The 26,475-nt window shown below is 41.5% G+C and overlaps 1 protein-coding gene across 9 annotated transcripts in view; it reads left to right on the plus strand.

Annotated features, from left to right (window-relative positions):
- The window catches only part of PDE1C (phosphodiesterase 1C), a 380,734-nt gene that overhangs the window by 232,435 nt on the left and 121,824 nt on the right, over nt 1-26,475 (plus strand). For all 9 annotated transcript variants that reach the window (XM_065832649.2, XM_065832651.2, XM_065832652.2 and 6 more), the window contains 7 exons: nt 4,198-4,311; nt 5,171-5,353; nt 7,432-7,498; nt 12,875-12,991; nt 14,865-15,005; nt 24,063-24,163; nt 25,935-26,063. In XM_065832649.2, coding sequence (XP_065688721.1) covers nt 4,198-4,311; nt 5,171-5,353; nt 7,432-7,498; nt 12,875-12,991; nt 14,865-15,005; nt 24,063-24,163; nt 25,935-26,063 — 852 coding nt within the window. The remainder of the gene's footprint in view (nt 1-4,197; nt 4,312-5,170; nt 5,354-7,431; nt 7,499-12,874; nt 12,992-14,864; nt 15,006-24,062; nt 24,164-25,934; nt 26,064-26,475) is intronic.

Here is a 26,475-nt window from a genome sequence, read left to right on the forward strand (position 1 = left end):
AATGTGTGGTGAGTCACAATCATAAAGCTTTGAAAAGAAATGTTGAGACCAGCCATGCAGCTTTGTAGACTTTACACCAGTAGAAGAGCTTGCCCCAAGTATTCAGACAATATATGTGCTTTGCATGTTAATTGAAGCTGACTGGTACCCAGACTGCGGTAGTGTTAATCTTCTCTGCAGTGATATGTAATGCTGTTTAAAAAAAATAAAAATACAATATAAAAGCAAGCCCTCTAGCTAAGGAGATAAGTATTTGTACACAGATACTGTTTTATTTATAACAGAGAGGAGAATGCTTGAAGCGGTTACTCAGAAATTTTACATTTCAAGAACACGCTTAAAACAGCTTCACTTTTTCCTGTTATTCAGCTTGGATCTAGAGTGGCTTTGGGTCTGAGCTGCGTAACTTCCATGGACTGAGTTCACTTGCCCGGTTTCTAGTAATTTGTTTTCTGTCTCCCTGAATCTTATGATAGCTGGTACTTTAGGAAAACAGTAAGAAGACCCAGAGCAGGGCTTTGGACAACCTCTTACCTTCACTGAGGACACAACCCATCTGCTTTACAGAAATGTATTGCTCTGCTGAATTCAGTGAGAGTGTTTGCAGATGCTCTTAGGGCTTTTCCAAGATTTCACACCTACTTGAGCTCCCTGTGGGGTCAGAGGAAACTAAAATACATAGGATCGCTCGGGACTAGGCTTTTCCTTTGGGCAGTCAAGGGATTATTCCAAGGACTAAAATGTGAAATAACTGTGCATAGAACAAAGGTTCTCAGATGTTTTCCTGTAATATTTGGCACATGTTCACAGAGAATTTGCAGGCCAGAGGAATAGCTTCCCTTGGAAATCTCAGTAAGAAAGGCATTAGCTGTGTCTTAACATAATTAAACAACTGGATTTAGAGCTAATATTCTGTGACAAACCAGTTCTTGGTAAGTGCTGTGCTGATGACCGTAATCTGAGAAACTCTTGGCTGACGTGCAGCCTGGCTCACTTGTAGCATGTGCCATGGGCTTAAAACAGCTTAACATTAGAAATGGTTAATACCTGCCTTCTGGCCTGGGATCTCCTTGTGCACAGGAATTGGCTCCTTCTCCAACTAGCTCAGCGGAACCTACTGGAACTAGGTCTGGTAAGATCTGTGGAAATTTTTAGTTCTGTACTTGAAAGAAAAAGAAGGGGGAAAAAAAGAATGAAAATTTAGGTTGGGTCAGTCTATAATTTTTTAGAACAGAACAAAATATGCTTTGGTTGAAAAAAAGCATTTTGTTTGTGGAAAACAGACAGTTACAGTAAAAGTGAAGTAATGATGAACTGGGTTCCTTAAATTGACTGTGATAATTGTATCAGGTTGTTTCTTTTAGTGGGTAGCCTGACACACTCAGCATTTTTGTCTGATGTGGTACACGTGACTAAACCACACTCCCTTGCTGCAATGACTGGTCTATGGGGTAAACATGGAAAGTCAGCATCCTGCCATCAGCTTCCATTGCTTTAATACAAACTCCTAAGCATAAAACATGTTAAAAGTTTGCAGAGATGTTTTTATTTCAGTCAAAATGGTTTGGTGAATTTGATGGAATTCTGGGATTACTTCAGCCACTCCAAAACAGAATTTTTCAGCTAATAAATTTGCCTGAATGTCTTTCAGTGGGACAGCCTAGCCTTAACTTTATGGTTGCATTTAGGACTACTTCAAAAAAAATAGAGATACATGGAAGGCATTAAAGACAAATTATAATTGAGCTCTTATTTAGTAAAAGTAACTAGCAACAGCTGCTCTCACTCAATGACTCAGAAATAGTTATAGATAATAGATGGTAAGGCAAAGACAATGTAATTTTTTTTCACGAGAGTGGCTGATCGTGTCACACGGTTTTATTAGAACAACTGTACTTCTGTTTTTCCAAATGATTGATGTACACAGTACTCTGCATAATCTTCTTCGATGATGAATGTTGGTGCCATGAAGCAACTGTTACTCACTGTGCTATTACTGAACATGAATTTTGAATGACTTGTGGTACAGAGCTGCTGGGTACTTAAATCAATGAAATAAAAGTCAGGAGGAGCCAAAGATAATGTTCTTCTTGCAATATTAACTCCTGTGGCTTGTGTACAAATAGTGTTTCTGGTAACTAGTTAAAGGGTCCCTCTGGACTGCTTGTAGATGGAATGAAGGAAGGAGGAAGCATATGAGCCAATGCTTGCTGTTTGGATGTGAAAGTTGTTCTGTTTTTTCCTATTACTCCCCTTCTACATTGGCAAGGAAAGTTGGGAATGCATAGAAGAGATCAATTGTTTGACTCTAGGGAAGAGGTTAATTCATTTTACACGTGTGCTGCCCAAGGCTGGAATCAACCTGAAGGCTGGGAGAGCATCTTTCCTAGCTCTTCTCATCAAACACAACTTGTTTGCTGCTCACACCTGTTGGTGTGGTTACACAGAAGAGGGTTATGGGAGCACCGACCCTTTGTTTCTTGTCCATGGAGCTGTGGTTGCTCCATGGATTCCCTCAGCTGGGTTCCAGGGTTGGAGGGAAATGTGCTGGCATAGTTGGATCCTCTCCACCTGCCTTACAGAGATGAGAAGAATTGCATTCAGTGTATCTGTATGTCACAGACCTCACGTCAATTCTCACACCAGGAATGAGGTATTGAATAATGCTTTCATTTTGCAACTGCCAACAAGCAGATGAGTTAATCCTCCTGGAGACTGAGGGTCCACACCTTGCTCAAGATTCTTTGTAAAGATAAATATGTAGCTGTGCATCAGCAGTACTGCTGTCAGTAGGAGTGGCATTTATGTGACCTAGCCAGAGGAATAATTGATATTTTTTTAATTATTTTTGTTCTTTGCAACCTCACTGTTTATGTGGGGAAGTGGGGGAAGGAAACCTAACTGGAAGGAGCTGGCGGTGCAGTGCACACAGGCAGACTGACCGCTCCTCAGCTCTGCCATGAAATACAGCCCTACAGATTTCTCCTGAAAACACTGCTGCCACAGAGACACTGTGCTACCAAGGAAATATAGATATTCACTTTATTTCAAGAACTTCATGTACATGTCTACTGTAGAAGACTGGGCTCCCACTACATTTAATAAATTGCGAGCAGGAACCTGTATTGGGCTCTGGCTCTGAATTAGCTTGTAGAGGAAGAGTAGTCCTACATAGAAGACAAATTTTAGATGACATGACTGCTGCTCTACATTTTTGCATCTTGAACAGGACAAATTTACAATTTGTGATTTCTGCTACACTATTAAATGTATATCTGAATGTTTATTTAACTGCTGTTTAACAAGGATTAAGACATTCACAAAAACATTTCAACATGTCAAATCTTTGTCCCACTGTCCTTTTAAAGGAATGATAATTTTATTTTTCTATTTGCAAGCATGTATATTCATGAATTGTGTAAAATATTTAGATTTTACTCTTTACATTTACATTTTCTTCTCCTCTTTCTTCCCTTTTTTGTTTTTCTAATTTGCCACAGAAAGTGGAGTGAAGGAGAGGAAAAGACAAACGAAAATTGCACAAATATATTAATTGACTTTGACACAAGAGACACCTTCTGCATGAATTTTTGTTTTTAGAAAGTCTGTTCCACCTCCCAATAATAATAATAATAACCTGATAAAAAAACTTCCATGAGTTCTGCTTAATATAGATGGGTTAGTCTAAGGATGACCTCTTGATCTAATGAAAATCATAGCAATTCCTAACCTTATATAGTATTTCTGCAATGGTCTTTCTAAATATACTCTAATAAAATTTTGTGTATGTGTACACCAGTCATCATAAATGGCTGACACTTGCTAGCAGATACTATTCAAGAAGTTACTTCCTTTCTTACAGCTGGAATGAAATTGCCCTCTCCTAGCTCCCGTGTTAAATTCCGAGTGATTTCTGTTTTAACTTACTTCAGTATGAGTAGGGGACAGCCATAACTTGCAGACTTATTTGAGTCTAAATATATTGTGATGTTGGCCTGGCATCATTGTGACTGACCTTTGAAAAGCGATTTTTGTTGATTTCTTGTATATAGCTTAAAGAACCTCATAGACTTCCAAAAATTTTCACCTGCCAATCACATATGCTAAATCTCATGCCAGATCCAGTTTTGAACTGATGCTCGCTCTCAAACCTATTTCTCTTTGTACTGATCAGATTTCTGTTTTCATTTTCTCTAGGTTACGGTCCTTGGTAAAGCAGTTAGAGAGAGGGGAAGCTTCAGTTGTAGACTTAAAGAAGAATTTGGAATATGCTGCAACTGTTCTTGAGTCAGTATACATTGATGAAACCAGGTGAGTTAACTACAGACATCAGCACTCTTCTTGTATCTAGCACCGATGACACGAAATTGTAATTTATCCGTAAGTTGGGAAGGTTGTTTTAGCCAACATTTATTACTTACAGACAATGTTTTTAATCATTCAAATACTGTATTCTGTGTAGAGCAGATCTTCAATCCTTGGTCTAAAAGCTTCTTTAAGTTTCCTGGGGCAGGTGAGGAGATCAAACGCAATCAAAAATGTAATATATAGTCTCTTGGAGAAATGTTTTCATAATGATTGTGTCCCACTTTTTCTGAAGGTTTCTGAATTCCTACTCCTCTGTTCCTTTTGCACAGTGTTAAATATTTTCACTTGTATTAAGTCTTTAAAATTTAAAAATAAAAGTTACTCCAGGTCATTATAGAGGTAGACTGGTAGTATGTTGCAGAAGAGTTCCCCTCTCTGTTACGTGCAATTTCCCCAGTGCTCCCAAAACTTGGGGAGTTACCTCAGATGACCAGAATGGGAAAAGAGAGGATACTAATTGGGAAGTTAGACCTGGCCATAAATGAGCTCTGAAGGGCAGAGAAATCAGGAATATTGATGAACTCAAGATGAGAAGTCAGTGGATGATTACGTAGTTGTGCTTCAGAAGGCTGAAACTTCTTGTTGGTCAGCCTTGTAGTGACTTTCACAATCTGACATTTAACTGTACAAGAAAATAAACAATCTGTTGAAGACTTGTACAATTGTATTCCATTAGGACTGACAAACTAAACGCTTTCAACAACTACTTTAATTACAATATCCATGAATTTCTTTTTTGTTAATAATGTTGCAATGCTCTCCAAGGGAGTCTGTTTACCCATCTTTTTCCTCTCCCTTCTAGGCGTTTACTGGACACAGAAGATGAGCTCAGTGACATCCAGTCTGACTCTGTGCCCTCAGAGGTCCGGGACTGGTTGGCTTCCACCTTCACGCGGCAAATGGGGATGATGCTCAAAAGGACAGAGGAAAAACCCCGTTTCAGGAGTATTGTCCATGCAGTACAAGCTGGGATATTTGTGGAAAGGTAAAGGAGCATGTAATTATGTTGTTCTAGTAGCTGCCCAGGTACATGATGACACAGTGACAGGAGATGGAGGAGAGCACTTTAGGCCAGAAGACCTCAAAGAACTAGGAGATGACTCGATTGAATGAAAAATACTTTAGTATGCTTCTAATGATGCTTCTGCATGGATCTGGATCGCAGCTCAAAACCTGGGATTAAGTAATAGATTGCAGCCTGAAACAGCACACACTGATCTGTTCTTAGTAAAAACCAGATGTAATAGCATGACTGGAATAATTTTGACAGAGAATATGCACCTTTGCATAGCCCTAGGTCAAGAATGGCAGATTTTAAAATTTGGTCAGACCAAGCCTGTTCTGTCTCTGTTTATTTCCGTGGTCTATTATTTTTTATGAAGAACTGCTAAGAAACAGAAGAAAATCCTGTATCATAGTATTACTGGAATGAACTGTAGACCAAGACTGATACGAAAACTTTGGAGCTCAGGGAGGATTTCAAAAACCCCATTGAGTCCTCTCAGCCTTCTCTGTTGTGATTTACATCAGAACCTACTGATAAAACTGATTTCACTTTCTGAACCCTTTTCTTTCAATTTGGACTCACTTCCAATCTTACCTTTTGTTATCAAGTAACCACTTTTCGCTGACTTTCTTCTGTCAAGCTAGAAGGAGGGCTGTCATGTGGAACCGTCAGCAGACTTTAGACAGCGTGCAAGACAGCAGGTCCCAGGTCTCTACGGCAAAACTCAAGTCAGGAATGGAAGAGCAGAGCACCTTTCACTGCTCATCAGAATCGCAGTGACATCTTGCCAGCAGAAGGCTGGACTTATCAGACAGTGGACCACAAGCCAGGCAGACACACGGAGGCCTCCTCTGGCATGTCTATAGCTGACTTTTCTCTATCTGTGTAACACAGTTACTGTACATTTGTTAAGAGCAGCAGGAAATTGTGATAAGACTAAACTTGTCATTTCTCCTTGGAAAGGAGTTCCCCTAAGTTTGAATTAACTCTCGCTCTCAGTGGGAGACTTGCTCAACAAGAACATAAATGGCTGCAGGAAGCTGTTTTCCAGCTGAGCTGAATTACTGTGGCCCAAAGGAGGGAGTGTTCAGATACGGTATGGAACCAGAGAGGAGGGTTGTGGCTCTCCTGAGCTAAGGCAGAGCGACTCTGACTGAATGTCACTTAAGAGAAGGCTATGGACCTCCTGACTGCAGGGAGGAAGGGGTAAGAAATTCTGTAATTTAGGGAATGGGTGAATTTAATTGTCCAAAGGAGGCTGACTTTTTTTCAGGTCTGAGTGCAGAACGTGACAAAGAAAAAAGGAATAGAAGGAAGGCTTCACACTGGATCATTTCAGATAGGAGAACAGAACTTTCCGTCATCTCCTTTTAGATGCAGGGTTGCTTAGGTGCAAAAATGGGTGACCTGTGGAAAGGCATTTTGACTATGACAGTGTTTTTGCACTCACCAAACCCGTTAAACACAGTGTGGCCTGAAAACAAGTTTAAAATCTGGTACATACTTCAGTGCTTTCCTTAGTATGGTTGCAGATGTTGATTATTGCCTTTCTCTCTCTCTCCCTCAAACACACACACATGGCGAACACCCAAAAGATTTTATACCAATCTTAAAAAAATGCAGACAAAAGTAACAGCTGTACAAAACTGGAGTTGATTCATTGAAGACAACAAATGATTTCTGGAGTACATTCAGAATTAGCTTGCATGTGGACCAGCAAGGACTGAGGGAACTGAAAGAGCAGTAGTTTTGTCAGCAGTGGAAAATGGCAAAAATTTTTTTGAGTGTAGCCTTTCCCTCTGATGAAGACCTGATATTGGCAGGTTCTGTGAGATACTGGGGAGTGTATAGCCTCAAGTTAGGTTGTACAGTAAGAATAGTATAGAGAATATTGTGCAAGTTAGCAGCAAGAAAGAAGAAAAAACCTGAACTGCAGTTAGAGTTTCCTGGGCTACATAAGGTCTCCTGTAATGGTCTATTTCTTTATGATTTTTAGTTGGTTGGTTTGTTTTGTTTAATTCTATTTATGTGTTGCCTTATCTATTTTATCTTGGTAGAATGTACAGACGGACTTCAAATATGGTCGGTTTGAGCTACCCACCAGCTGTAATTGGAGTGCTAAAGGTAATCCAAATAAAAAGGTGTTGGGGGTGGTTCTGTGCAAAGCACTGCAATATTTGACTTGGTAAATGAGTCTTAGCACTTGCCCTTTCCTTCCCTCCGACATTTAGTTTGGTTCACATACGTTAATCGTTTACTGGCTTAAGAGAGTATCTTTCCATTAAAGGAAAGAACGGAGTTCAAGGCTATAGCTGTTTTCAGGTTGGGAAGGTTACAGCTCTGTTCTAGATTACAGTGATTAAACTCAGGATTTAGTTACGTGCTGGAATCAATCACAACCTCCCACAGTGAAGAAAAGAAAACACAGATGAACAGACATGGAGAAGTACAAGGAGCAGTTGCTGTGAGAGAAGGGAATTTCTTGTATTACTTAGCTCCAGGTCTTCAAGGTGACAATCAGTTTAGGAATAATGACACTTTAATGAGTTTTGAGGTTTCAGAGGAAAACTGATTAGTCAGAAGTAGTCTGGGAAAAAAGAAAAAAAGAAAGGTTCAGTCCATGGAACAATTGCAAGATTCTTGTCTTAGGTAGGAATTGTCAGGACTACAAACACAAGTTAGCAACCAGCTGCCTACACAGCAACTTTGCAGATTTCATGTTCCATATAGTTCAACCATGACATGCAATGGTGAAAAAAGACAATAGTGTGGGGCAGTAGACAGGGACATTACGTGTAAAACTTATGAAACAATCTTTCTGCTCTACTCCACACTGGAAGGACCTACAGTTAGCATACTGAATCCTTTTTGTTTTGGTTAGTAGAACTTATAAGAAATTGTGGAGAAATTGCAGAAGACCCATTGAACGCAAGAAGTATGATCAGACGTGCCTTTCATGTACAGAATCAAAGCATCCATCTACACCTTTTTCCAACTGCAGGCTGACGACTGTTAGCTTCACTCCTGCAAATGGGATCTGAAGTCTTTGTTCTTTTAGAACTACACCCCATAGCCCCTTATGAGGGAACATATCTATGACGGTACCTCTTCTCCTGAGTTCCTCCAAGACCCATCATCTACTCTCAACTGGCTTGAACTTTACAGAATGCATCTCCTCTTTTGATGTTCTTAAATGATTAAGGGTCGTGAAGAGTAAATTGCTTGAATAAATTAAAACATCTCAATAACAACAAAAGCATAGACCAATTTTGCTCAGAGTGAAATAACGCCTGCTTGGCCACTGTGCACTCTAGGATGTATTTTTTTCCAAAACTATTTTGAGAACACGTCTTTGCCTGGATGGCCTTGAGGTTGGTAGTGGATGTGGTTGAAATGGGAGTTACATGTTTTGAAGAAGTCCTCTGTCTTTGAAATAATACTTCTTCTTAAATTTCTGTTTTCCTGAATGGAGTATAGTACATTTTATTCCTTGCTTCAGTCCAGTAAAGCCAAGTAAAAAAACCTTACAACCACCTGATTGCTTGACATGCTCTGTAAAATGAGCTGATGATTTAGGCGTGGAAAAGGGTGTAGGAGTGTACCACACACATCTCTTCAGCAGTTCTGGATTGCTGTAATCAGAGTCATGGTGATAAGGACAAGGATTGACATGACATGGAATCAAAACCAGCTTGTTTTTTAACTATGTGGTCTTCTATGTGTTGCTGTGGCCAATGGGACATCTGCACTGAGTAACACAAAGCTGTGGAATCAGCTTGGCAAAATTAGGTTTGTTTTAATAAAACAGTGAAATACTGCAGTTTCTGCAAAAAATGCAGATGGCGTGGTAGCAGTGCAAGTCCTAGGTGCATAACCTCTCTCATTATTTTAGTGGGTGAGAAGTTGTTTTTTTTTTTTTAACATAATCTCTTTCCATATATATTGGATGCTGATTTTTCTATGGCAGTAGCCTGTTGCCTTTCTGCATGACATGGGCCTGATTATGCAAGACCTGTTGCCACAAAAGGGATGATCAGCCTTGGTTCTTATTTGAATAGTGACCATACATAGCATTCATATAGACGTTTGAATTGAGTATGTTAATTTACCCGGTAAGTTGTGATGATCTGCTGTTCAGCAGCATAGTGCTAGAGACAGAGCTTCACATTAACTAGCTTCTGAAGTAGTTACCTGCTTTAGAAGTGAATTTTCCAGCCTGTTCTGATGCCCATGCTGTCATGGCAGTATTTTCTGAGCTATGGGAATGAACACAGAACCTGTACCCACAGTGTCTGCAGCATGGACTTCTGCTTTTATGGCTACAAAACGTCAGACCTTCCAGTAACACTGAGCAGAATAACATCTATCCCTGAATCTGCTTGTTGGCTTAAAAAACAAATCAAGTCTCCAAGGTTAAGGACAGACAGAAAGACATGAAATTGAGCATTTAGGAAGAACTGGTGTTTCACTTCATCTCTAGATTCCCCCAAGAAGTGGAGCAGTAGCCAGCTAGTAAGGACAAAAAACTGAGAAGTAAGACACCTTGAATCTATCTGCAGTTACAACGCAGTGGGTGTATGTGGCATTAGAGCAGCTTATGACACTCCAGCTGAGGCTACAGGGCCAGTGACCTAGAGATGTGTATAGTACACAAGTTTCCCATCCCTCAATTCTCCTGCTCTCCTTAGGGAGAAGAAGCAGTATTTCTCCTTCATCACAAGACATCTGTGAAGCTCTGCCTCTCTTTAGATTTCTCCCTAATATAAGGGTCACTTCTGTGTTAAATTTTTTTTTTTAAGGTCATAAAATCCACTCATTTTCAAAGCATTACTGGTGTTGCTGCAAGCCTCTAAGCCAGCTGTGACACTTTCATGTTTGTGTTAAGAGGATTTCCCCACTAGTTGTTCAGGGTACAATGTTGCTGCTGTGATCATTGTCAATAGCATAACTTCTGTGGGCTTGACAAAAGCAAGGATTTCTCCCTGACTAAGATCTAAATAGCTCTACTGTGAAACTCATCATCTATCTGGTTGACCATTATTTTGTGCAAAAGAACAATTCTGATGTACTGTTCTGCAGTTTCACAATTTGGTAGATTTTATATGCTGTAAGAGCACAACATTAGCTACAGGAAAAATATATAAAGAAACAAAGCCCTTTTATTTCTACAAGATAAGAAGAAGAAAAGATTCCCTTCCAGTGAACTAAATTGCAGCATAGTTGAGACACTATTTTTAATGCCATAAGACACAAGATAAATTATTATATACATGCTAGTGTTAAATTAATTTGCTTCATTGACTAAATAATTACAAAATAAAAACACTGGAAGAACAGGAAAATACTTAAAATTGACTGATTGGATGCTTTGGGCATTATTTTTCTTGGCCATTTTCTAAGTTTGCTCAAGAGCTTCAGTTTTCTTGGTGGAACTTTTTCCTCTCTTGGTTGTTCTGTCTCTCCAATGCCTACTGACAGTGTTGAAAAGCTGCAATTTATGATTGCTCTTCTGTGACTTGGGCCACAAATCTCTGAAGCAGCTCTATCCTGCCTTCAATGTGTGAGCTCCACACAGCTTGTAAAATCAGCTGCTCAGCAAGCAGGTGATTTACTGGCACAGGTGACCGCAGAGCTGCATCTTTGTTATTCACTCACTAAATTAACTTCTTTATGGACTGTACTTCCACAAGAGGCACACTCAGCAGCGTGTGATCAACACTGTGCAAGTAGCAAGATTGTCAAGATCAGCCCATGGTGGAGAGAGCTGGTACCAAATTAAGTTGGTCTTGTTCAGAACGTAAGAAATCCTGTACCTACGAAATGTATGGGTGACTGACCACAAGGCAGTTGAAGGTCACTGCCCTTTGCATTTGACTTAAAGTCAAGTCCTTACCTGGAACATGACTATGACAACAAACAACAAAGGCGGGGTGGGCTTTAAGAGCTTGGCAGATAAATGTAATTTAACATTTTTAGAAAAAAATGTCAGGTTTTTAGATGGACTCTAATCCTTAACAGTACTCAACATTATGTTTAGCCAGCCTTCATTTCTGCACTGAGAGCAGCTGTGCACATGTGTGTGTGAAATGTGGTCATCTTTCTTTCTTAGTGAAAGTGCCACAAGGCAATGGGAGGTAACCTGCAACAGAGTTTGAAAGTGGGGGAAAACATCAATGTACAGATGTCCATCTTCAATATATAGTTTAAGGGGAGTCATTTGGATAAATCCCTGTGGGAAGTACATCAAAGTTCTCAGCAGGCAAGAGAGCATGAGAGCTGGTCCTGTGCCAGAGGCAGCTGCATGGTCAACCTATAGATCATTCTTCTATCTGTAACTCCTTCTGTACCTTTCCTCGTTGTTGCTAGGAGGAGGAGAGAAGGCTTCGTAGGGTCTTAGGTACATCCAATTCTGAGATCAAGTAGCTTTGTCTTGCTTGATAATGAGTGCTGTCAGCTCCCATGGCCTTCCCTAAGAGTTGAGATTTGAACTCAACCTCCCGCAAGAAGGTTTATACCTTATACTTGAGCTTTATGAGGTGAAAAGTGAACTTTCCCTCCTCAGTCTCCTGACTAACCACACTGCAGCATTAATATATCATTTATGGCTGACTGGAACTTTCCCAACTGGAATTAGATATTTACTGTTCTGTTATAAAGGTTGTTTCTTATATCATAGTTAGCACTTAATGTAACATTACTTTGATTTTCTACTGTTCTGTAGTTTCCGGAAAGCCCCAGTGGACTCACTTATCTTTACAAAAAAAATAGGGTAGTGCTGGTTTTGTACAATTTAAGCTGCAATAATCACCATTCAGGTTTAATATTAAAATCAGAAGGAGCTAAGTTGCTCTTTGGGTATAGCAAGTTCTAGTGAGTTAGTATTTTGGTTGATTGATCAGTAAGTGGTAAAAATATGACCACAGGTGCCTGTATTTTTTTTACTGCAAAAAAACTTACCACCTTTTTCTGTTTTAAGCATGAGAGAAGCATCAGAATGCTTTCCTCACACCACAAAGTCTGAAGAACTCTATAGGGACAGCAAAATCCGGAGGCTGAAATGTAATTAAGAAACGTATCTTTGTTACTCCTGTTTCCTTCAAAGTTAATATTATTTTTCATAGACGTAACACATGGGTAGGCAACACAGAAGGGTAAACTAAGCCACAGTAGGGCCGTCCCAATGTTTCAGGTACTAAAGCAAACCAGGATTCTTATGTTTTTGGATTCAGCCTTTGCAGGTGAAATTCTGGTGAGGAGAATTGCTATGTTTAGAATAAATAAACAGCATACATGTTTGTAATGGAAGCTTCTTAAATACAAGTCATACAGTACTGTTGAGTAAATTTGACTCTGCGTTGGTTAAACAGAATTGAAGAAGTTAGAAAAAAGGCTTTACATCGCCACTCTAATTCTCTGTTTATAGATGTAAAGTGATAAAAATGGAACTATCATTGTAAAAGGGATGACCATATTAACTGCTTTTTCTACCCACTCTTGCAGAATGTAGACAAGTGGTCCTTTGATGTATTTGCACTAAACGATGCCAGTGGGGATCATGCACTGAAATTCATTTTCTATGAACTTCTCACCCGCTATGATCTGATCAACCGTTTCAAGGTTAGTAGTTAGAAGATAGGCGTCTTTTTCTATCTTGGATTTTGTTAACCTTTCTTCTCATCCTTCTTTCTCCCATTCAAAATATAACTTTAACACTACGTGAAGTCCTCGTGGGCACTGCGTTTTGCCAAGTGAACAAGACCAAATATCATTTAAGGAGTACTTTTAATTGCAGTGGCATACCATGAAGTAGGCGACATTCCAAACAGGCTTCCTCATGAAATCTGTGAGAAATTTGTGGGAATGATGGTGTAATTCTCCTGAGATACATAAGGCTCTCAGTCATGCAGGCAAAGAAAGAGAGCTTGGTTTCAAATTCAAGTTAATCAAAAGGAGCTTGGCCAGCAGGTTGAGGGAGGTGATTCTGCCCTCCAGTCCACTCTGGTGAGTCCCCACCTGGAGTATGGTGTCCAACCTCTGGGGTCCTAACACATGGACCTGTTGGAGAGGAGCCAGAGGAGGCCACCAAAATGATCAGAGGGCTGGAACAGCTCTGCTGCGAGGACAGGCTGAGAGAGTTGGGGCTGTTCAGCCTGGAGAAGAGAAGGGTCCAGGGAGGCCTTATTGTGGCCTTTCAATACTTAAAAGGGGCCCACAAGAAGGATGGGGACAGACTTTTTAGTAAGGTCTGTTGTGATAGGACAAGGGGTAATAGTATTAAATTAGAAGAAGGTAGATTTAGACTAGATACAAGGAAGAATACTTGCACAGGTTTCCCAGAGAGGTGGTAGATGCCCCATCCTTGCAGACATTCCAGGCCAGGCTGGATGGGGCTCTGAGCAACCTGATCTAGTTGAAGATGTCCCTGCTTATTGCAGGGAGGTTGGACTAGATGGCCTTCGAAGGTCTCTTCCAACTCAAATTGTTCTATGATTCTGTGACTTGTTACAGAGTTTTGCAGATAGAATGCTACCTCCAGTTTTGAACAGGTTTAAATTTGGGTGGCAGAAACATTGCTCTCAGATCTTGACCATTCTCCCCACCAAATAGTCCACTGTCCCTTCTGCTGTTGACACTTCCACTCCCTGGGAGTCACCACTTACTTTGGCTGGAAAGGGTTTACAGATCTGGCTCCCGCGCTTCTTCAGGAACGGCCCATGCCTGATGAGAAATATTTGAAGAAGGTAACTGGTTAGAACTGCATCTACATACCCAAGAGAAGAACAACAGTCCTCCTCTAACTATGGAAATATGAACACTTTAGGGTATTTGCTGTTTGAACAGATGAAACTGGAGAACCCGTGTCACCAGTTGTCTATTTTGCAGCTGACATTACCTGTGTACTCTCCTCTATAGAAATCCTCTGAATTGCATTTTATTGAGTGTGCACAGTTCTACTCTTGGAGTTAAAAAAGCATGGCAAGCCTGTAGGCTGGATTTCACTGTGAAAAGCCAGAGGCATGATAAATGATATTCCTCTTTGTAGAGTATCTCAGACTTGCTGTATGATGTGTTTCATTAGAAAATCTTGAATGTGAATAGCAAAGCAGAGATGTATTCCAGGGGATTGTGAGGGGAACAGAGAGATGTTTGTGGCCAAATTAGAAATATTTTTCCAGGGGCAATCAGTCAAGTGCTCTCTGTTAGTTTTCAGACTCCATGTGTCTTCCAGATGGCATTTCATAGTAAACTTACTTGTGTGTGTTTATGTGTGGGAATGGAATCATCCATAATGTAATTAGGGATGGGAAAGCCAGTCTGTGAAAATAACCTGGATTCACTTTCTCTTGAATGCCTGTTTCAGATGTTTTTGTCGGTTATTTATTTGTAAAGTACAAACTGCTCTTTGGGACCTCATACCAAAATGCTCCCCTCCAAATGCTAGCAATTAAAGGTGATTATTTTGTTTTTAAGTCTGTGCTGCTTTCCTCAGATCCCCATTTCTGCCCTGGTGTCCTTTGTGGAAGCTCTGGAGGTTGGCTACAGTAAACACAAAAATCCTTATCACAACCTAATGCATGCTGCAGATGTGACGCAGACGGTCCATTACCTCCTTTTCAAGACAGGCATAGCGGTAAGTACCCGACTTGGCATCCTGAACACATAATGAGATTACAACAGTTTTGGCTTATTAAGGAGATTATGATTATCCACAGCAGAACCCATTTGCAGTGTAGACAAACTGCATTTCACATGGCTGTAGTAATGAAAGTATAGACATAAGATCATTTAGAAATAGAAGGTAGGTAAAGTATGGATAACTCTAAAAGAGGATAAATGAGAAAACCAGGCTCAGATTTTCACTCTGCCGCAGATCTCCTGAGTGATTCTGCCAACTCACTTTTGTTGGAAATCATTCTACATAATGTGAAGAAGCAAAGTGTCTAAGCTTTCTTCTTAATAAAGGAGCAAGGCAGTACCTCCAAAGGACGATTCATTCCACTTATTAGAGAACAAGAGCCATGCTCCAGAGATGCTGATCTCCATCCAGTCTCTACAGCAAAACCAGCTGAACTGACTCACATGGAATTACAGACAGCTAAAGTCTGACAACAGTGACAGGAATGGATAGAAGGCTTAAACAAAAATACTGAGTACACAATATGTCCCCAGAGTGATTGTCAAGACAAAAAACAGAAATATGTTTGAAGATGGGTTGGACAAATTGCAGGCAGATTCCAGACTGATGATCAGTCAGTGCAGTTTGCGTTCAGCTGTAAGCTCAGAAAGTTTCTGGCCCACTCAGTGGTGAGAATAATGGTAGGGAAGGCTCGACATGTACAGGATACATGTTTCTCTCATTCTCTTCCTCTTCTCAGTTCTGGTTACTGCTGCAGACAGAAAAGGGAACAAAATGACTTTTAGTCTGATCCTGTGTGGCAGCTCTTTCCCGCCTCTTGTTGCTTCACCTTTTCCCATTTGGCCATGGCCATTGCATTTACAGAAGCGCAGAGACAAAGGTATCAGTGAAAGGGAGGTTCATCTGTTCATAATTTTGCACTGTTCTCCTTACACCATGGCCTTTCACTAGTTGCTCTCTTTGTGGGTTGTACGTGAATGCATCCAATTCTGTTACATTGTGCGTAATGTCACTGAGGTCTCTTCTCTGACAGCTATGCAGAAGCAGCCAAGGGAAGCCCTTTCAGGTGCAGGGAGTCTCTGCAGTGCAGAGCACACACATGAACCCATATCAGTAGAAGCTGAGGCTCTTGCTGCAGCTTCTGCCTTCTTGAACACTCCCCGATCACTCCAAGCTCTGTAACTGGGAACTGTTGAAGAGAAGGGTGAGGGAAACCCATGGCTGCACGTGACTGGGCCCAACCAAATGCCAATGCTGTTTCTAATACCATGAGTGCTTTACATGGTCTACACAAAATAGAAGTTGGCGTCACTGTGACAATACTTGTGTTTCCCACTGTCTGTTGATGACACCTTTTTTCTGCACAGCTTGGTGAGAAACATGAAGAAAAGCTGTTGCCAGCATGCAGTGTGTGATGGACCATAGGACAGAGAGGTTCAAGCTAAAAAGGTGTAGCACAGCTCCTGCTGTGTCTTTCAGGCCAGTTTCAAGAACTATAGAGCTGGTTATGCTTGGGAAGAACCTTCTGTGCATACAGCCTGCTTTTCTGCAGTCGCTTGATTGCCACAGTAATGTTGCTTTCAGTTCTGAGGCCTGGTTGCTCTTCCCCAAGGAGTAACGTGCTCCAGTGCCTCCTGTAAATATGTCCCAAGTCTCCTGCGTAGAGTGTACACCGCGCCTGTGAATTGCAGTGTTTACTAAAGACATCTTTGGAAGAAATCAGGCCCTGCCTATCTGAAGCCCTGATGCAGACTGCCCAGTTCTGATTGCAGGTGTGTCAGTTGCTCCTGATTGTGTTGAAAGTAAATCGGAATAAGGTAAAATTAGCAACTAATGCAGATGCATCCTCAACACCTCCTGGGAGTGTCCTTTGGTCTCCGACAGTCTTCAGTGGTGTCCTGTGGTCTTCAACAGTGTCCTTCGGTCTCCAGTGGTGTCCAGCAGTGTCCTGTGGTCTCCTGTGTTATTGTGTGGTCTCTGGCAGTTTCCAGCACTGTCCTTCGGTCTCCGATGGTCTCTGAGGTTGTCCTGCGGTCTGCAGTTGACTCCAAGGGACTCATCCTGGTGCTCTGGGGCTGCTGGCCAGAAGATGGCAGCCCCTCTCCTTGCCTCTTCCCCAAGGCTCAGGGCAGAAGAGATGACCTGGCATGAGGGCTGGGGATAGGAGGTGGGAAGCCGGGCTCACCTGTGGCTCAACAGTGGCTGATCCTCTCGCCCAGCCTGCTGGGGATCAGTGTGATGCCACCTCCAGCTGCAGGGGTGGTGTCGCTTGTTATGAGGCAGATGTACGGGGCATCCCTGAGAGCCCCTGATCGTCCTGCAGTGCTTTGGGCACCACAGTGCTGGAGGCAACCCGACCATGGTGCTCTAGAGCCCCAGCAGCCCTGCCTGAAGTGGATCCATCTCCATGGGCTTGTCCTTCTCTCAAGGTGGATCCACCTCCATGGGCTCCTCTTCTTGCTGGTGAGGGTCCACCTCCATGGGCTTCTCTTGTGTGTGGGCGCTGCTCCTGCTCCTGACAGGCAGCTACTGTTTACTTGGCAGCGGAGGCATTTTCAGAGGTTCCCCGAACCTTCTCTTGCTTTTCCCACTCAATGTGGGCACTGGCTTCAACAAGCTCTCCTCTCCAAGCACAATCTGACCCTGCAGCAGCAGGCAGAGCTGTGGTCAAGCTGTGGGGGTGCCAGCTGCTATAGTTGAAGCAGCTGCCCCTGTGTGCCCAGGGCTCCAGCCCCCTTCTGGTGCCAGGCCTGTGGTCCCCTCACAGGACAGCGGCCACGGTGTCCCAGGAGGGTCAGGGGGTCTCCATGACCCTCCAGCCGGTCAGCTCCCTGCCTGTGGTGTTGTCCCCACAGCCAGCAGGAGCCCAGAGGGGCAGAGGGGAGGAGAGGGCCTGGCGTCCTTGGACTACTGCGGAGGGGCAGACTGGGGAGTCCATTGCAGGTCATCCAGGTCCTTGGGGCCAGGAGGTGGGGTTTGCAGTCTGAGGAGGGAAAGGCCCATGGGGGATTATGGTGTCTCTGGTTGGTTCTTACCTCAGCTACCAAATGGGTGGTGGGAGATGAAGCCAGACCTGCCCTGTCGTTGCACAAAGAATAGCTGCAGAAGAGCCTGTAAACAAGAATCTTGGTGACTGTGGTTGAAAGAAGGAAAATTAAACTGGCGGTGAAGCTGTTCCTGGTGATGGCTTGCTGTGCCTGTGCCACCCCAGTGACAGTAGATGCCAACATAGTCCTTTTTTCTGTGATGTTCCAGTTCTCTGCTTTCATGACTTGTAGAGAAAGAGAAGGCTATGCTGTTGTCATGGGGGAATGTGTCATCTCTCAGGTGTTTTGCAGTTTCCTTTGTCCCTTTGGCTCGAGCCTTTTTGTCAAGGCCACTGTGCAGACCACATCCTGAGAGGATTGTTTGTCTCTTCTTTGGGTTAGATTTTTACTGGCTTATACATAACAGAGAGATAGTGCAGGTGGGAAGGAGGTGCTGAGGAGCACAGTCATTGTCACGCAGTGCAAACTGTTGAGGATGATGGAGATGTCAGGGCACCTTTTCTGTATTCCTACCATCCTTGCTGCCATGATGCCTCATGACCAGAAACAATACAGGAGACAGGGTTCGCTTGTCACAGTCAGAGGGCAGATCATCTCCAGGACGTTTCCTTGGCCTGAGTTGACAGGCAAGTTACCGGCATTGAAGAATGTTCTGCTCTGACCATGCTTGTGAATGCTTAGCCCGGTGCAACTGTGGCTCCCTGGAGGAGATTCACTCAAGGGCGTGTCTGTCTACATCAGCTTAACATTGGTGACAGAGGTATAATCTTCCTTCCATTTTCATCAGTTTTCATTATTTACTCTAGGGTACAATTTTAGATTACCTGTTTTTTTAAGACTTACATAATTTGTCTTGAGTCAAAGTAGTAAGGAAATCACTGAGGTCAATTCCTGTTTGAGTGGATTGACTTTGGTTCTTCATGAGCTTCTTCCAGAATACAGAACTGGGTTTTCATTCCTTGGGAATAAAGGAGAAACTACTGCAGAAATAGCAGGGGGTTCTCTGATATTCTAATCCCACTGGTAACACTGGAAGTGAGAGCTGAATTTCCCTGCCTCTTCACTGTATGTCAAAAATAGTAACATTTATGAAGCCTGTGTATTCAGTGCTATATTTCTAGAGAGTTTCACAGCAACATGTAGACATTTGAAAGTAGTGCATCCTCTTCTCTTATGTCATTTCTTCTTTGAGGTTGTAAAATGCATTTTCTGAAAGGTAAAGAAGGTGCAACTATCTCAGTTGGCTTGCTTTTCCTCTGCCTTTATATACCTGTTTCTCTGCTACAAGGGTGGGTGGTTAGCCCAGATGAAAGACAGATCACTCTGAAAGTATTTAATGTAAAACGTTTTCAGGCTTCTGTGCGTTCTGGTGATACCTTGGTGGAAACAGCTCTTGCAAACAGTTTCTGGGGACTGTTTGGCCAGGGCTGCAATGCAGTGTGCAGAGTGCGGCACCATAACATGTTGTGTAGACTTTGAAGACAATTGCAGAAACAAGGTGCTGAAGCTGGTCAGAGCAAAAGGTAACAGCTGTGTGTATCCCCAGCTCCAATCTGACTGAGAAGCAAAACCCAGAAATGGAAAAATGTCTATCTTTGGTTCTCCCTGTGATGTGTTTCAGCCTTGTCTCAATCTGGCAACAAATGCACAAGCCCATCATCCTCTGCATTTGACTTTTGAGATGTTTATCTCATACATTACTGATGTCCAGTAAATTATGCATATCCACATATCTTTCCAAGTCAGCTGCCGTTGTGATGCCTGATGTTTGGAGTGACAATTAAGAAGTCCTTAGTATTAAAATACTTTACTAATGTTTCTGAATTACTTTTCCTCTCCATTTCAGAGGAAATGATGTTCTGAAATATGTGCAGATGTCAGAGAATGTGCATATGCCAGATTTATATCTACAAAAGGGAAACTAGAATGTGTGTGCTTGTGAGCATATGTACATGCTGGTACTGAAGTCATTGCCTGATTTGCCTGAGTTGAGCCCTTTGCTTTTGCGTTCCTACTGTAATATGCTGCGCACGAAGTATCCCATGCAGACTGTTGTGATGGAGATGCACTGCAGAGGAGGTAGTGAAGTGTCTGCTGTTTCCCAGGAATAATCCCAAACGCTATTGTTCCCACATCCAAATATGTGGCATTTGGTTTAGGATCGAACATAGCTAAACAAGGAACTGATCTTCTGCTACCAGGTTTATGGGGTATCGCAACACTGCATGCCTGCAGTGACATTTCAGCTTTGCTTCCCTTGTTAGAATGCTTTTTTTGAACTTTGTTATTTCTTTATTTTTTTTCTTAGTTCCCCCCCTGCCTCACCTGCAGGATACAACCCTACTCAATGTGCATAGGTGAACTAGAATATTGAAAATGAAGTCATTGGTCCCAACCTGCTGCTCACAGCAGGGCTGGCTTCTATTGTGAATAGTATGTTCACTCATGGCAAAGAAAGGTAGAGCACATTTCCCTGTTTCCAGAGTTTGCTTACATCAATATCTTATACTTACTCCAGTATACATAATTGTCCAGTTCATCACTTTCACAATATTTATGCCAGGACCTTGGACATGCTGGAAAGTAAGGCTTTGGTTTCGCAAGGCGTTTTGGGGCCATTTGTTTAATTGTTCACTGGATGAAGACAGAGACTTGTGAAAAAAATTGTACAATAAAACAGAAAAAAAACCCTCCCCTTGTTAGCTAGTTATCTCTAATGCAGAAAAAGTACTTTGTTCCAAATTCAGGTAGTTTGTGTAGTGGTAATTTGTTAGTCTCAAAAGGAAGAAACTTTTAACATGTTTATGCTTCATTTGCCTTTGTCTGTTCCCTGTTATTTACAAGCTCTCTGAACAGTTTTCGTCCAGGCTTCCTTTTTCTTCTATTTCCTTTTCAATTAAAAAATATTCTTTCCCTCTAATCACATTCAGTGCCTGAATCTCAGGAAGATGGCTTGGAATGAATTCATTATCCTTTACTGTATGAACTAGAATATTTTGGTCTCTCTAGTAGACAAAACATTGAAAGAGAATTTGGAATTACTCTGTTTATATTTTAGGGGATTGGTATACAAGCATGATGTGTAGCAACAACTTTCAAAAGATGACACACTTTTTGCTCATTTCATTCTTTCCTTTATTTAATTCTTTCATTTAGCTGCATTTACTACTTTCTTTGTTTTATTTTCAGATTAATCTTTCTCATTAGTATGAATTACCGTATGATTTCTTTGTGAATCCAGACAATGAGGTGCAAATGATAAAGCTTAAGAGTTCTTTCTCCGATACTGTCAAGAAGTACAGGAGAATATTTCCTGCAGCAGACTTGTCAAACTGCAGAAGTGCAGGACTTCTCTCACATATGTTTGTACCAAAGGGAAGCAAGATTCTTTTCTCTTCTAGACTGTTGTGATTAATAAGCAGATCATCATGAGCTCTGAAGATTATGACCACTTTGGAATAAAAGACCATAAACTCTGGGGAAGGAAAGAAGCTAATTATTGCTGCCTTTGCTTTGTAACATTTTATTGGAAATGCATTCATTTGTTTTGCTAGATTTGGAAACTCTTTCCTCTTCCTTTTTTCTTTCTGTATGCATCAAGCCTTTTGTTTACACGCCAATGACTTGCCTTAGTAGCTAATTCTTCATATTTATTGTATGTTTGTGAAAGACAAATCATTCCTCATTACCCTTTTTTGTTTCCACTCTGGAAGTCTATCCTTGTTATTTCATGCCTTCTTCCTCCACCATCCCCCATCCCCTAACATCATAGAAAGTTTCAAGGTCTTTAGAAATGAAAAACATTCACATTTCCTCACTCTTTTAACCTACGACAGTGTCCTGCTGTGTTCTCAATAGTTCTTGATAGCTTTGTTCTTTAAAACTAGCTCTGTTCCCAAGATGAAGTCCATCACAGAGGAGTGAAAGGTAGTATCACTGCTTTGATGGAGATTGCATCCATTCTCTGCAGGCTCTTTGCCATCTTGTTTGCTTTTCCTTGCAAGGCTGTAGCAGAAAAAAGGGACTGAAAGGTTCCAATTACTTACCTGCAATTTCCCTCTTTTTACTCACAAACCTGTTTTGATTTTGTGCTACTTATACTGATTTATTGATTAGCCACAGTTCACAAGTGTAATCCCAGTCTGTTTTCTGAGTGGTCTTCCTCTAATGCTGTTATGATATTTAATACTGCTCTTCAGGTGTATCACACCCTATTTGAAAAACTACATCACTCAAACCTGTTCAACAAGCGATACTTTGACAGGTCATGCAAGTTAGCACTTTTCCTATATGTGCCTTAAGAGATGAGGTGGGACACCTCAAGCACAGAGCTCGTTGCCTTAGTCATGCTTTAAGACCTGAGGTCATAAAATCCTCTTGAGTGGGACTTGTGAGATGATGCTCACAAGCTCTGAAGTGGATGCATTAGACTGGCTGGGCATATCCTTAGTAGTTCTGCATGCATAGTGGGGGTTTGCTCTCCTTGTCCCTGAGTGCTTGTGCCTGAGTTTTGTCTATCGTTTACACTCTCTGCTTTTGGGAAATTGCAGAATGAGGTTGAGGAGTTGAAGTTCAGGTCAAGATGTGCAGCCTGAAAACCCTAGTTCCTTCTTTCTTCCCATTGCAATAGCCAGTTGTTGCTTGAAAGTTGAAATTGTGTTCTTCATTGGCTGTAAAGCATTTCTTATTCACAGGTCACACCTGGAAACAAACATCACAGAAGTCTCCACTACCACTGCTGTCTGTTCCTGTCCTGGACCAATTGTGTAGAAATGAGAAAATAGTTTTGTTTCTATGTCTGCTTATTTCTTGATCTCTTCATCCTCATCTCAGCCTTCCTCAAAAAAAAAAAAAAAATCAAGAGCTACCTTGATTATGGTCAATGGCATTGTGCAAAGTATCTCTGGCCAATATTTTCAAATTGCATCTTTAATGTAAGGAGATCTTTAACACTGAGACTTGCTTCATTATTCGTTGGTTATGCAGAGATGGCTGTGAATGGCAGGAGAAGAGTTGGGTGGGTCACTGTTCTCTGTGCTTCCTCTGTACATGGGTAACAGACCAGTGGTGGCCTCTGAGCTGTAGCAGATATCTAGGATAAATTTATGAAACCATACTGCCTTTACTGGGCTTTGAATTAAAAGGTAGTTCATACTGAACGTCTGTCAAAATGTTTGCAGGTTGACAGTGAGCAGTTACAAAAATATTTGGCAACCGCAGTGGTAAACGTTTACAGCATTATAGTATCTAGAGCTTTCATTTCTGATGTGCTTGATGTTAACAGCACTCCTTGTGTTCTGCTGGTGGAAAACCAGACATAAAATGATTGATCGACTCCGAGGAAAATTATTAAAAGCATCTGACTCATTTAGAAATCTAAGTCAGAAGTCACTTAAGCATTGAAAAATAGGGCTTTGACTAGGCAATAGGGAAAAAAAAAAAAACACCTCGGGGCTTTCTCAAATGTTTCTATAAATGATAAATAAATAACAAACCGTACATCTTGTAAGGTTGTGTTCCCTGTTCTCCTCATGTTTCAGTGACTGACGAAGACTTTCAGTTACTGGAAATTAGTGACGATCTTCTGTATTTAAGGCTCCGCTACCCAGGTCAACTGAGCTGAAAATACATAGCCTGGTGGGATGTGCATACCTGCGCATGTATCATCAGGTTCCACTTGAAGAACCTTAGATTCCTGGAGGTTTCCCTCTCTGTCTTCCTCACACATTACTCTTTAAGAAGGGCACATGTTTCCCCTTGCTTTGCGTTCAGTCTTATTAGCTCCTGAAATAATTTTGCTCAAGTTCATTTTATTTAGATGAAGCTTGAGGAAAAACACTGCTTTGGCTTTTGTATATCAAGCAGAGAAGTTTTCTTTAAAAGAGTTGGCAGGCGATGATGTGCAGCTTTGGCTGTCAGCAGGGGATAACTTGCCTTAAAAGACAAAAGCCTTATTGCCTGGGAAAATGACAGCTTGTCTGATTGCTCTGTCATGTCTTTTCAGCACTGGCTGACAGAGCTGGAGATCTTCGCTATGATCTTCGCAGCTGCCATCCATGACTATGAACACACTGGAACCACCAACAACTTTCACATCCAGACACGGTGAGGCCACTGTAAATCATGATGAAGGGTGGGGAAGTGGAGGGGAAACCTTTGGAGAATAACAGCAGAGCCACCTAGAAAAGTGCAGGAGCTTTTGCTTTCAACTGTTACAGGACGAAAGTTCACTTCCTTGGGTCGCCTTTAATTTTTTCTTGCTCAACCGTTTACAATGGAATGCATCTATTCTAGCTTCCTGAGCGTTGTTTCATATGAATAATCAGGAAAAAGGAAGATCACAAATTATTTCTTTGTAAAGTTACCAAAGACAAATTGCTGTACAGAGTGATGTCTTTTGATGAAGGTATAGTTTTGGAGGAGATACTACAACTTAGCAATTTTTTTTCTCCTTGTTGAATTTGGAGAATCAAACATTAACCACATAAATCAAGAATTCAACAATATCTGTATTCATCAGTGAACACTGACACTGCACATCCTATTTTTACTTCAGTGGAAAACCACACTTGCAGCAAGGGGATATGTTTACCATTACCTGTTCAGGGACATAATTTTTTAAAGCTTTGTAAATTGCTGGACAGGAAGTAGATGATCACAACCTAGACTGGACTGGCATATTTTCTTAGCTCAGAAACTCCTATAAGGCTTTAGGGTTGGTGGAAGAGAGAAGGAGAAGATGAAGATTGCAGCAAAATTCGGAAGTGTGCAAAGATTGTGAAGTCTCTAGTTGCAGTGATAAGTGGGTATCGGAGGTCTGTGTGTTATTGTGACAATAGGAGTGTACTGGTAGCAATGACAAAGTGTCTAGATGTCCTCAACTGGCACTGCATACTTGAGCATTTCTAAGATGCATTGCATCTCACCCTAGCTTAGATGTCTGGAGTATGTTAGCTGAATCATGCTGTATCACAGATATATAAAGGTTGCCAGGATAAATCCCACATATGCTCAGGAAAACCTGGGAATATTGGAAGAAACTTCTGTCTCTGTTCTGGGCCAAGCCACACGCCACTTCTTAGAGCTTCATTCATGCAAGAATTAGGGATCTGCTGTACTTCCCAAATACTTAAAGAAGAATTCAAGGAAGGACAGTTGTAATTTAATTTTGGTAACGCTGAACATGGGGCGTTGTAGTGTCAGGGGAGGAACATATGTGCTGCTCTCAGGGAGGCAGAACAGAGTGGGGAATGTAACAAATCACACTCACCCCCTGTTGCCATCAACTTCCAGCAAGAACTTCATCTCAGGGCAGTTTAGCCATTCATCAGTCTCAAATCTATGCCCTGGAGCCTAAAATAAGGCATGAATTACCTTTGGTCTTAGCTGTCCACTGGCAATCACCCTTTTGGACAGCAGAGTCTGGCGTGCAGATGACAGAAAGCGGTTCAGTTATAACTTGCTTACAGCCAATTTGCTCTTCTGGAAACAATACTAGGACACATCTTGCCATTGCTTACTTGGGGACAGTCAGGCTTTAATATGGGGGCAACATACATAGGAGCTGGAAAAGAGCCTTGTGATTCAACTCTAAATATACGCATCTCTCACAGCTCTCAGCGTTTATTGTTTTAAGTATATAATAAAGAGACTAGGTGAATCTCAGCTGATGAAACAGATTTTGCAGTGAATTTTGATCTTTAGTTTTCTTTTACTGAATAACAGCAATGAACAAAGTATGACAAGTGCTCTTAAAATGCTCACATCTGTGCTATAAAACTAATCTCTGTAGCTAATCAAAAGAATACTTCTGAATGTGAGACTCTTGAGAGAGGGAAGAAACATAACTGTTCCTATGTTTTCTTTTAAATGCTAGGTCAGACTCAGCCATTCTGTATAACGACCGGTCCGTGCTTGAAAATCACCACGTTAGTGCGGCATATCGTCTTTTGCAAGATGATGAAGAGATGAATATTTTATCTAATCTCTCAAAGGATGACTGGAGGTAAAAATTGATGTGGTGGCTGACTAGGAACTATTGTATATTGCACGTTAATATTTCTATTGCTACAAGAAAAAAAAAACATTAAAAGGTGTTTGTCTTGCTTATTTCTGCTTTGGGTTCTCACCTCTGCTAGTGAGACTAGACTTCGTGACTATTTTGACACTCCCTGCCCAGAAATTATAAATGGGACTTAATGCAAAAAAGAATCCAGCCCAAGGACCATAAATCAGTGTACTATATATGCCAAGGTGATGTAAGAAGCTGTAATTTAAAATAAGCCTCATGCAACAAATGATTTATATGCCAAATTCAGCCCATGATTTGTTTTCTAATAGCAGACAGTTCAAACTGATGAGAGCTTTCTGTTTTTATGGTGTTTTCTGAACGCCAAGAGGTGGTACTTCAAAAATCA

This window comes from Patagioenas fasciata, chromosome 2 (assembly GCF_037038585.1).
Source record: "Patagioenas fasciata isolate bPatFas1 chromosome 2, bPatFas1.hap1, whole genome shotgun sequence".
Lineage (NCBI taxonomy): Eukaryota > Metazoa > Chordata > Aves > Columbiformes > Columbidae > Patagioenas > Patagioenas fasciata.